Genomic DNA, 12,656 nt, shown 5'->3' with positions numbered 1-12,656 from the left:
ACACTGGAAGTTTTTAAGAAGAGATTGGACAACCATTTGTCTGAAATGGTATAGGGTCTCCTATTTGAGCAAGGGGTGGACTAGAAGACCTCCAAGATCTTTTCTAATTCTGTTATTCTCTTATTTTTTTTATTCCGTTGCTATGTTATTAAACTTTCGATTAGGAGGAGATCTATACCTGTGTCTGAATTTGTAGTAAGATTATTGACTACACTTTGTATTATGTTACCCATTGGAGATCATTTTTTCTTTATCATTGCTTTTTACAACTTGTCCTAATCTCTTCCACACCTTGGCCGTGGGAAATCGCAGAGCCTGACACTGGATTGCACACACAGACACTTGTGCACGAGATGCGCATCTTACCAGAGATTGGCAGTTGTGAATCCATCTGGGGGTGAAGTTATCTATCCCATTTTTTTCTACCTTACGAAGAAATAGGTTGTGGTCTACTTTGTCGAATGCCTTGCTGAAGTCTTAGTGTATTATGTCCACAGTATTCTGCTGGTCTATTAATTTAGCCATTATGTTGAAGAATGAAATAAGATTGGTTGGCATGCTGTGTTTTTAATAAACCAACGCTGGCTGATAGTTATTACTTTATTCGTTTCTAAATGTTGGCAGATCTGTTTTTTAATTATCTTTTCCAGTATCTTCCCAGGTATTGATGTTAGGCTGATTGGCCTGTAGTTTCCTGGGACTGTAGTTTTCCTTTTTTGAAGATGGGTACCACATCAGCTCTTTTCCAGTCCTCTGGTAGTTCCCCGGTGTTCCAGGATTTTTGAAAGAAGTGGCGCAGTGGTTTGAGATGGCATCTGCCAGCTCCTTTAGAACTCTGGGATGTACTGCATCAGGTCCTGGTAATTGGTATTCATCAAGATCAGACAGGTGTTCTCTTACTATTGTCTTTTCTTTATCATTGCTTTATCATTGCCAATCCGCTCTCACAGGGTGGGACTCCTCCGGGTGCCGTCCACTAAGCAGTGTCAACGGGCGGCGCCCAGGAGTAGAGCCGCCTCTGTGATGGGCCCAACCCTCTGGAATGACCTCCCCCACGATATTAGAACTACTACCGACCTCCGCTCCTTCCGACAGAAGCTTAAGACCCACCTGTTCCAATTAGCTGGCTTAACTGATTTATAGTCCCATTTTAAACTCTTATTGGGTAGTTTTTAAGGGTAATTTTAATGTTTATTTGTATTTTAATTTAAATATTGTACAGTCATCAAATCAAATCAAATCAAATTTTATTTGATTAGCCGCAACCCTCTCCCGAAGGACTCGGGGCGGCGTACAATCACAAGGATAAAATACACATAGGACACACATACATACGAAAAAACAAGGACAATTACATTTGTGCATGGAGGAGAGTAGACCTGCAAGTGAAAGACAATAAACACAGCTAAAAACACAGTTAAAACACAGTTTAAAATCCCCTAAATAAAATTGCTGAATTAAAAACCCCTCAGGAGCGTAACGAAGTTATGGTTGGGCCAGGCCAGATATTTGAAAAAGGTGGGTCTTGAGCTTAACACGGAAGGAGCGGAGGTCTGTAGTGGTCCTAATATCCGGGGGGAGGTCATTCCACAGGGCTGGGCCCGCCACAGAGAAGGCTCTGCTCCTAGGTGCCGCCCCATGGCATTGTCTAGTGGACGGCACCTGGAGAAGTCCCTCTCTGTGCGAGCGAATAGGTCGTAGGGATGTATGGGGCAGAATACGGTCCCGCAGGTAACTAGGTCCTGAGCCATGGAGCGCTTTAAAGATCGTAATCAAAACCTTGAAACGCACTCGATAGTCCATATCCTACCTCCTCCGTTTACCTATTTGTATATTTAAGTATATCTATATTTTGTATTCATACTGTTTTAATATGACTGTACACCGCCCCGAGTCCTGTTTAGGAAAGGGTGCGGTTTATAAATTAAAGTTTATTATTATTATTATTTTTACAACTTGTCCTAATCTCTTTATTCTCTTAGAGATTGTCTTTTCTTTGCTCATTGCTCGTTATAACTTCGCCTGAAACGTATCTATCACACTTACCGATCTTTACTACTTTCTTCTCTGGAATTTAAAAGGGCAGGTGCCAAATGTACCCAGTCTGTGGATTACTTTTTTGCTTTGGGTTGTTTGTTTCAAACGATTAATGTGGTCTGCCACGGTACCCTTTATCAACAAATACAATTCCACGGTTAGCCTAGATCAAGTATCTTTATAGATGTCCAAACATTAGTCACATGTTCTCTAACTTGGAAAGATAAACAGGAAATAGACATAATATAAATATTGGACTTGACTTGATGCATATCTAATGCTCCTTCCTCTTGCTTACCCAATGACGACATCCCTGTGAGGTGGGTAGGGTTGAGAGAGATGAGAGATCCAAAGTCATCCAGCTGATCATGGCTAAGGCAGGACTAAAACTAGAACTCACCTTCCTTCCCCTTCCCTTCCTTTTTCCTCTCCCTTTTCCATTCTTTCCTCTCTTGTTCCTTCTTTATTTATTCACCTCTTCCCTTCCCACACCATCCTTGTAGACAGGTGGATAATGAGGGGAACAAAATTCTTACAGCCTAGCTCCTGGTAAACCTGGATAGGCAGACCAGGTTAAAGATTTGAAATTTAATTTAATTTAATTTATTAAACTTCTAGACCGCCCCCTCTCCCCGAAGGGACTCTGGGCGGTGTACGGGTACAAATTTAAAAACCATACACTCGATAATATACATAACTAAAATTGAATTAAATATCCCCTGTACAAATTTATAAGAATTAAAAACTTAAACCTTAAAACCAAACCATAAAATTTTAAAATACAAACTGAGGTGGGAAAGCTGGAATTAGGCCAGGCCGGCTAGATGAAACAGGTGGGTTTTAAGTTTCCGGCAGAAGGAGCGTAGGTCCGTAGTCGTTCTAATGTCGGGGGGAAGGTCATTCCAGAGGGTCGGGCCCATCACAGAGAAGGCCCTTCCCCTGGGCGTCGCCCGCTGGCACAGCCTAGTGGACAGCACCCGGAGGAGTCCCTCTCTGTGTGAGCGAATCGGCCGAAGGGATGTATGGGGCAGGATACGATCCCACAAATAACTAGGTCCTGTGCCATGGAGCGCTTTGAAGATGATAATCAACACCTTGAAACGCACCCAAAAAGCCACAGGCAGCCAGTGTAGCTCGCGCAGGAGATGTGTTACGTGGGAGTATCTAAAGACTCCCGAAACTGCCCGCGCGGCCACATTCTGAACCAACTGCAGCCTTTGGGTACATCTCAAGGGGAGCCCCATGTAGAGAGCGTTGCAGTAGTCTAGCCGGGACATCACAAGCGCATGAGTGACTGTGCGAAGGGCACTCCGGTTCAATAGGGGACGCAATTGGCGAACCTGGTGAAACGCCCTCCTGGCCACGGCTGTCTCACATGGTCGTCCATTGACAGCCGGGTATCTAGAAGGACGCCCAAATTGCGTACCCGATCCACGGGGGCCAGATGTTCACCCCCAATGGCCAGTGATGGAGTAAGCTGGTTGAACCGGGGCGCCGGTAGCCACAGCCACTCAGTCTTGGACAGGTTGAGCTGGAGTCTGTTACTTCCCATCCAGATCCGTACGGCTTCCAGACACCGGGACATCACTTTGATGGCATCGTTGGGGTGGTTTGGGGTAGAGATGTACAGCTGGGTGTCATCCGCGTACAGATGGTAATCTCCCCCAAACCCCCAAATGATCTCGCCCAGCGGCTTCATATATGCATTGAACAGGAGAGGCGAGAGGACCGACCCTTGTGGCACTCGAGGTCGACCTCTGCCCCCCTGCCAATACAAATTGCGCTCGGCCAGAGAGGTAGGAGGAGAACCACCGCAAAACGGTGCCCCTCACCCCCAGCCCCTCCAGTCGATGCAATAGGATACCATGGTCGATGGTATCAAAAGCCGCCGAGAGTTCTAATAGGACCAGGATGGAGGAACAGCCCCCATCTCTGGCCCTCCAGAGATCATCCACCAATGCGACCAATGCCGTCTCCGTGCTGTGGCCGGGCCGGAAACCGGACTGGCGCAGGTCCAGATAATCAGTTTCCTCCAAGTGGCATGGAAACTGTTGTGCCACCACACTCTCTACAACCTTCACCAGAAAGCAAAGGTTGGAGACGGGACGGTAGTTGGCTAACAAAGCTGGGTCCAGGGAAGGCTTCTTGAGGAGGGGCCTCACCACTGCCTCTTTCAGGACGTCCAGCAGGAACCCCTCACTCAAAGAAGCGTTGACTAACTCCTGGAGCCAGCCTCGTGTGACCTCCCAGGATGCCAGTACAAGCCAGGAGGGACACGGGTCCAGTAAACATGTGGTGGCTCGCAGTCGCCTACGCAACCTGTCCATATCATCAGAAGTAACAGAGTCAAACTCCTCCCAGAATGGAACCTCAAGACCCGCCTCCGACGTCCCCTCCAGACCACTAGTAGGGACCAACTCGCTTCGAATCTGAGCGATTTTGTCCTGCAGATACTCCCCAAATTCCTCTGCTCTACCCTGCAAAGGGGCTTCCCGCGGCCTCTGTTGAAGGAGGGAGCGGGTTACCCCAAACAGGGCGGCAGGGCGGTTATCTGCGGACGCAATAAGAGCGGCACAATACTGACGCTTGGCCACTCTTAACGCCACTAGGTAAGTCCGTAAATGGGCTCTCACCTGTGTTCGGTCAGATTCAGAGCATGACGATCTCCATCTGCTCCCTAGGCGTCTCTTGTGGCGCTTCATCACCCTCAGCTCCTCGGTGAACCAAGGGGCCTGGGTGGTTCGCTGCCGCAAGAGAGGCCGCAAAGGCGCAACCCGGTCCAAGGCCCCAGTGGCTGCACTATTCCATGTAGCCACTAGGTCCTCCATCCGGGTGCGGGTCAGGGCTACAGGAAATGGCCCGAGCTCCATCTGGAATCTGTCAGGTTCCATCAGGCGCCTGGGGCGGAACCATCTTGGACATTCTGAAAGCTGATCACCCAAAGCTAAAAAGTAGCCAACAGATTATCTGTATATAGCCCCAGTCCCATTCAATTCCAGAACAGGGCCGAGCAAATATTAGGAAGGTGTGGTGGATATCTGGTCACCTTCCAAAGAGCAAACATTACAAAAAGACAATTTCTAAGAGAGGAATAGAAATCAAAGAATAGGAAATATTATATTTGGTGTAGTCAACAATGAGGCCAATAGAATTCTTACGTCTAGTTCTGAGAATAATTATGTACAAATAATTCTTCAATCCACTTTCTGGACATATTTACTAACCTCTGACTGCTTGTCTAATGTGACCATCATTTCATGAATGTTTAGCTATAAAATAGGAACCCTTTTACTGCAGTTCAACCTTCCAATCATTTCCTCTTTTGGTCCCACCAGATTGATGTTTCTATGCTGAGAATGTGGGGACGCACCACTCTCCCTCGTCCCTTGTGGCAAATGGATATTTGTCTTTGTACAACTGGCAGATTATGGATGGATTCATTGGCACCAGTTTGGGAGGTTTCCCAACCAGAAAGAACTGCTTGCAGGGTCTGAAACTGCTCCCCACTTGCAAGCAGGAGAAAGAGGCAGCCAGGGAGAGGATCCAGAGCAGTGACATGGCCGTGTGTTTGGCTACTTGGCCTTGGTAGTTGAACCCTTCTGCCTGAGAAAGAGAAAGAACAATGAAAAAGCTCAGATTTCGCAAGTTAACAAGGCCTTGAGGTTGGACTGGCAGGAATGGAAAGGAAAGGAAAGGAAAGGAAAAGGAAGAAAGGAAAGAGGGGAGGAAAAAGAAAGGGGGGGGAGAGAGAGAGAAGTGAAGAGGAAGGGAACTCTAATCAGACTCAAACAGGACTTGACAGCAGGAGGCTAAGCTGATGAGGAGGAAGAGCAGAAGAGAGGAGGAAGAGCAGGGATGGTGGTGAGGTTGATGGTGGTTTCTCATGGTGGTTGACAGCTTCCAACCTACTTCTTCAAATATCCAGTTAGGGTCAACTGGAGCATTGCTTGCTACTAAGATAGCAGAGCCCTCTTCAGGAGACACAGGGAGGCCAACCACACACAGACACAACCCCGCACAGGCCTTCTCTTTTCTTCTCCTTTCATTGTCAAAGTCTCAGTAAGAGGGAAAAGATTCCTATTACATGAGGCTGGAGAAGTAGCATGGCTGCCTAGGAGGGGAACCAGCATCTCCTTGGATGCTCTGCAAACCTTTAACAAATTATTCAGGAATTCATTTACTCCGCAGCAGAGGGATCTGACCAGAGGAATGTCAGAAGGATTCTATGCTGGTGGGCAATTCTGGGAGTTGAAAGCCATCTCCCTTAAAATTGGAAAGGGTGAGAGATGCTGATCTAGGTAATTTGTCATTGGAGGTCCTCAGTCTTCCAGGTGACGGTTGCCTCAAAGATGCTTTGCAAAAGGAAACTGGACATTTTTTCTTTTTTCCTTGAAAACATTTCGCTCGTGACCCAAGAAGCTTCTTTGGTTCTCAGCAGGTGATCTGGTTCGAGATCATTAGTGATCCAGGGAAGTTGAAGTGTTACGTTAAGTCCTCTTAAGACCTCTGCATTGCGTACAAATGAACAACCTGATAGTGAATAGAGTCCCTGCACACTCCTGCCACAGTCCGTCATTCGCCCAAGATACCGTCAGAGCTCTGAGCTACTTTGCTTTCAGAGAACGAGGACTGTGGTGTGGTTTACACATCCTGTCAAGCTTAGCTTTGGTTTAGGGATAATGAGACCCTGGACTCCACCCTTCCACGTGGGCCAAGGAACAATTTCTTGAAATCTTATTCGGGGTCCTCTAAAACAGGGATGTGCAGTTCTTGGGAGTTAACTCCAAACACCGAATGTGACTCGCTCAAGAGAGCAAATTATAAGCCCCTTGCTACTAAGGAAGTATTCTTCCATGGCGAGTTAGCAACAGTGAGTTGGCTACAGCGTTGGCTACAAGGAGTTGTCCCAGGAAAAGTTGGCCATGACAGGTTGTCCTTGGTGAGTAGATTATGATCAGTTGTCTGTGGGGAGTTGTGATAAAGCTGGAAGGCAAGCTAAATGGTGAACACACAACTGAAAGGACGGGTGAAGAAAGGGAGGAGAAGTAAGGGGAGAACAGGAGGAAGCAGGAGGGGCTCCTCCCGATGCTCTTGCTAAGGCAGTGCTTCTCAAATAGTGGGGCGGGCCCCCCAGGGGGGGCGCGAGGTTCCGTAAAGGGGGGCTCAGCTCAAATTATTTTATATATTTTTGTTTTGCAGGTTAAAGTTTTTTTTAATATTGTGTTCCTTTAAATCCTGTGCTCCTTTAAATCTTTTCTGCTACAGTTAATAAAGCTATTCTTTGTTGTAAATTGATCCACATTTCTTTCTTTTTTTATTCTCTTATACGTTAATAAGGATACAGTGTTATGCAGAGGTGTACTTATAACAATTTTATAGACAAATGATACTATTTACAGTCACGCGGGGGGCGCGAAATGTTTTCTTCTTCCTAGGGGGGGCATGACAGAAAATAATTGAGAAGCACTGTGCTAAGGTAACCTCTCCCTTCTGCCTTTTCTGGGGGGGGGGGATAGCCCAAGGCAACTGAAGAAGGTCATAAGGTGGAGCTGGAGGAGCTGCAAGGGCGTGGCTGGGAGAGTGACCCCTAAACTTTCAGTTCTCTTGTCCCCAAGGGAAGGGGAGCTGAGACCCTCAACAAATCAGGGCAACAGGGTAGTGTGGAGAAATGAATAAAAGTAATAAAAACTGCAAAGGTCTGCCTCTAAGAAATTCCTGATCATCTGAAGCATAAAACCCTGTAGTTCACTTAGTAATGGCCCAATCAGAAACCTCCAGCAGTCAGAACCCAACTTTCCTTCCCAGTATAAATTTTCTGCACCACAAGATTCAAAGAGTCTCTCAAAGGAAGGTCAAACTGGCCTTGAACTAACACACTCCACGCTCTTTTTCATGACCGCAAAACCTGCATTGGGAAGGAGCTTGTCAAGGGGTCTAGGAAGCCCCTCCCCCCCAGAGGCTCCCATCCCTGGACACCTCTGGAAAAGCCAGGTGTTGGCTCCTCTCTGCCCCTCCAGCCAGAAGGACCTTCTCTGTCGGATTTGCTGATTAGGATTGATTGTTATAGAATTGCACCACATTTACTGAGAATGTAGAGTAGAAGGAAAAACATAGGCTTTGAAACTGAGCTCTTTGTATTCTGCTTCATTCAAAAGAGTTTTTTCCTTTCCTTTTCCCCCTTTATCCTACACTCCCCTTTCCCGTTTTCCTACTACCTTTATTGTCCATGTTAGACCATGATAATAAAAGGAATCTAAAGGAGCCTTTTGTTTTAGGGCTGCTTCCCGTTCCACAGCCAAAATACGCCAATTCCTGGCGGAAAAGCTCACCACGATTCCACAATTTATCTGCCCTTTTATATTTCCCCATTTCTTCCAAAAGGTTCCTTTCTATGTCTTTCTCTGCCGAAAGAGAGGCTCTTGAAGTTAGGGCGAAGACCTCGACCTTCTCCCAAGAAAGGAGCGGAAAGCGGAGGAGAAACGGCCAAACTTTATTCCGGGGTCTCCATTCGGGGCTGCTTTGCAAGGAAAAGGGGGATCCTCCAGACCCACAGAAAGAAAGAGGGAGACTCCGACACAATCGGGGTTTGGGGGACCGGAAATCTGGTGGGGCTGCTTCGTCCAGACGTTCTAAGCAAGAGAGACGCGTGTTGAAAGGGAGGAAATGGCCTTTTTCTTCCCTGAACCGAAGTGGCACCTTTCCCGAGGAAGCCCAGCAGAGGATTCCCCCGGGAAGGCAGGGAGGGGGGAGGTGGGAAGAGGAGAAAATCCCTGCAGATCCCCTCCGTCTCTTCCTACTTTAGCTGAAGGCTTTCCGTTAGCTTCCCTTCGGATGGGGGGGTTTCTGTGAGCCCCAAGTCTTCCCTGTCTATGGGGTGCGCCTCCCCTCCCTCATCCAGGGCAGCCCCTTTTCCTACGGCAGGAATCCTCTATGTGTGAGTGTTCTGAATTAGGAGGAGGAAGCGTTGATTTCGGACTTTGGAGCTGGGAAGGGAAGAACCAGCGGCAGCACCAATGGGGATTCTCCCTGTTTGAGCGTCATCGGTTTCCCCTCCAGGCCTGGCATGAACCCCCCCTTGAACTGTGCCCCCCCCTGAAAATATTCCCCCCTCCGACTTTCTCCGCTTCTCTCTCTGCGTCAAACTCTCTCTTCCATCAGGTGAAGTCAAGGAAGACTCTGCCCGGAGACCGATGACGTGGCAAAAGGGAGATTTCTCATTCGTTCTTCCGCTTTTCTGGGCACTCCCTTTTCCAAAGTTGCAGGAAAACGCTTCCTCTCGCCCCCTCCCCTCCCCCCATCCCCAATCCAGGGACTGGGGCTGCTGACTCTCTCTTCTTTGGGAGGCTGCTAATGACTAATTGGTCCTGACTGTGGGGGGCTGCCTGTGGGAAAGATTGGGGTGCAGATTTTATCAGCCATTGTGGGGCCACTTGTCCTGGGATAGCAGAACAGTGAAGGCCTTGATGGAAGTCCAGGCAACCTGGGTTATAACAGATCTGACACGAACTTAATGGCATGGAATCAAACCATCAAGGCCAACATTAGAAAAAAGACCTGGAACTATTAGCAATGTGCTTTTTCTCGGCTCCCCCCCTCATAGGCATACCCCTGATTGATTGATTGATTGATTGATTGATTGATTGATCGATTTATCAATTGATGGGTTGGCTGATTGATAATACTGTGCAAAAGTGGATGTTCAGGTTTTTCTAGATTGATTGTACTGCAAAGTGACACAAGGACTTGGATCTTTGATAAGCATGTTTATTGGAAGGACTAAGAAAGCGACAGAGAAATCATTCAAGCAGTTACGTACAGACAGGCATCAGCTTTCAACCACAATTGGAACTGGAACTCTGTCACTAAGCGATGTTATGGTGAAGTGGGTCACACCCAATTTCCACAACCTTCAGGATGCTGCAATCATCATAAATACAGGCCAACCAGTCACATTTTGACCATGGGACCATGGGACAGTGCAACACTTAGACATAGATTGTAAGTAGGTTTTTTTTTAGTGTTACCATAAATTCAAACAGTTTTTAAATGGTTGTAAGTTGAGAATGACCTGTGTCAAATCTAAGCCCCATTTAGCATGAAATGAAATTTGATTCCTAAGGATCTTCTTTCCACCCACACAGTGCAATGACTGACAACTGTTCCTTCTCACTGCAGTTTCTTTCCCAACAAGTTATAAATGGGTTGAAATCAGAAAGCCCTTCCGAACTGTGATCAACAAGACACCATTTTAGCTGTGTCATCATTGCACCCTTCATCTCATTGTTGGATTAATTTATTTATTGGATTTTCTCCATAATCCAAACAAGAGACTAATCAAACAGCCTGAATTTTCCCAAGATTGTGCCCCCCAAAATGATACGGATCAAACTAGGATTATAATAACTGCATTCATTCCATAGGTTGAAGAACTAAGCTGCTACGGATATACTTTGCCTTTTTTTTGCTCTGTGAACTCTGTTTTGCAGACAGAGAATGATCTTATTGATTATTAATCTCATCAATAGCAATCGCCATTGAAAAGATTAATTCCTTTCTTCCCGTATTTGTCATTAAGTTTACTTTCCAGCGCCTTCAGGCTCAATTTTTCTACCTTATCTTGATTGTTTTGAGCAATGACTCCCCAAGACTTCTTTTGTTCCCATTTGGTCAGGCAACAAACTGCAGCCCAGATATGACTGGGCTTATTCACTCGGCCACCAGAGATGAAATCCGGACCTGGCACCACGCCCACAATGACATAGGTTTCACGGCATTCGGCTGTTCTTTGGCTCATACTTCTCAAAAAATTGTCCCATTCTCCTTTCTTGAGTTTCTGAAACAGGGGCACGATGTTGGTGAAGGTGTCGGTTGCAGCTTTGCTATCTCCATACGGTTGGTGGGATGCTGGTGCCAAGTGTCCCTTGTCGTATGGGAAAGCATTGGCGTAATCGTGCCATACAGCCTGGGTTCTGGCAAGTTCACTGGCGTCGATTTGACAGGTCTTTTCCGATTCCATGCTTAATCTCTGATGATTGTCAGGCAATACAAGCTATGAATATGGAATGTCAAGCATTGCGCCCGATTAGCATTCACACAAGGAATCAAATACACTGAATCTGGTTAAAATCTACCATGAGCCAAACAGGGAATGGGGTGCGGGATACGCTTCCATGGCTCTTTGCATTTTGGGGACAGTTTCTGGGAAATCTGGAAATGGAGGCCCCTGACTGATCCTCTGGGGGAGCCTGCTTGAAACTGCCCTATAGCAAGAGAATACACAATGCCTCAGCTAGAAATTTGGGGTTCTGGGCACCCTGAGTTTGCTTCTTTGGGGAAAGTTGCAAGGGAGACCTCACCAATGTGGACAGCAGAATTCTTACAGCCAAGCTTCTCAAAGCTCCTGATATTAATTGTGTACAAATAATTCTTAAATCCACTGTCTTGTCTTATTTCCTATCCAGGGACTGTCCCTCTAAGATAGGGATCTCAAGCTCAAGGGCTTAATTCTGGCCCATGGGGCCGAGCCGGAAATAGCAAAGGATTTGTCTAATCTGCCTTCCGTCCCCCCTCCCTCCTGGCTGGCTCATAGAGGACAACTACAATGCTGATCCAGCCCTCGGAGAAATCCAGTTTGAGACCCCTTCTCTAAGGTGACCTCCACTTTATGAATGCTTAGTTTCAAAATAGGAACTCCTTTTACCTGTGGTTCAATCTTCCACTCCACCGGTGATCCACCTGGACCAGGATGATATTTATAGGCTGAGAACAGGGGGGTGCGCCTTGCTTTGTCGTACATTGTGGCAAATCGATAGCTGCCCTTATAGTACTGGCAGATACTGGCTGGATTCAGTGGCACCAGGTTGGAGGGTGGTCTTCCACCCAAGAAGAACTGAGGGCAGTGTTGGAAACTGCTCCTCACCTCCCCAGTGGCAGGCAGGAGAAAAGAGGCAGCCAGGGAGAGGATCCACAACAGCAACATGGCCGTGTTCTTGGTCGGTTGGTCCTTCAAGTAGAACTTTTCTGTCAAAAGAGAGAGAGAGAGAAAAGGGAGAGGGAGGAGGAGGAGGAAGAAGGAGGAGGAGAAGAAGAAGATACAACACTTTTATTTAGCAATGGGAGAATCAGTTTGAGGTTGAATATACCCAACTGCTCATAAAGTCCAGCTGTTCCACATGTTCAGATGGAGGCCAAATAAATTGTTTACATTTCTGGATAGAAGAGAAGGAAGGGCAGGGCATTCTAAGTGTGGTCTTACCTGTGTAGCTTTTTGGGTCAATACGGCTTTCTGTGTAGGTTTTGTTGCCTGATGTGCAATTCTACCCAGCAGTTCTATCGCCTCTGTGTCTGAAAAATGTGTAGGGTTAATTGATTAATCAGTAGTTGGCAAACCACATTGATTAAATCAGTCAAAATCCATATTCCTTCCTCTTCTTAATCTTTTAATCTCTTTTGCTTACAAGAAAGGCACAATGGAATGTACACGTAGACATTCCATGCAGCAAAATATTAACTAGTAGAGAGTCATGTATCTGTATCGTGAAGTGATCATGAAGGGTCCATAAGGTGTCCATGAGGAAAGCATGCATTTGTAAACCAATAGTTGCCAAGTGTATTTTCTG

General features: G+C 46.7%; 2 protein-coding genes across 2 annotated transcripts in view; one reads left to right on the top strand and one right to left on the bottom strand.

Moving 5' to 3' along the window:
- Positions 1-12,656, top strand: part of LOC309394655 (UPF0739 protein C1orf74 homolog) — a 369,606-nt gene that overhangs the window by 169,327 nt on the left and 187,623 nt on the right. The gene's annotated exons all lie outside the window — the stretch shown is intronic.
- Positions 9,788-12,375, bottom strand: LOC309394654 (endonuclease domain-containing 1 protein-like). The gene is made up of 3 exons (XM_081958092.1): positions 12,293-12,375; positions 11,738-12,052; positions 9,788-11,086 (listed from the first exon to the last, which is right to left on the bottom strand). The coding sequence occupies exons 2-3, from the start codon at positions 12,014-12,016 to the stop codon at positions 10,556-10,558; spliced, it is 810 nt and encodes a 269-aa protein (XP_081814218.1). The 5' UTR covers positions 12,017-12,052; positions 12,293-12,375; the 3' UTR covers positions 9,788-10,555.

This window comes from Natrix helvetica, assembly GCF_964273705.1.
Source record: "Natrix helvetica genome assembly, chromosome: 6".
NCBI lineage: Eukaryota > Metazoa > Chordata > Lepidosauria > Squamata > Natricidae > Natrix > Natrix helvetica.
The sequence above is the reverse complement of the archived record's forward strand: the minus strand, read 5'-3'. Positions and strand labels throughout refer to the sequence as shown.

Bases quoted from the DNA above. Each gene is read 5' to 3' on its own strand.
- LOC309394654 (XM_081958092.1), bottom strand. From the start codon at position 12,016: ATGTTGCTGTTGTGGATCCTCTCCCTGGCTGCCTCTTTTCTCCTGCCT. The intron at 11,087-11,737 runs GTAAAAGGAGTT...CCATATTCATAG, and splicing joins AGTGGAAGATTGAACCACAG to CTTGTATTGCCTGACAATCA.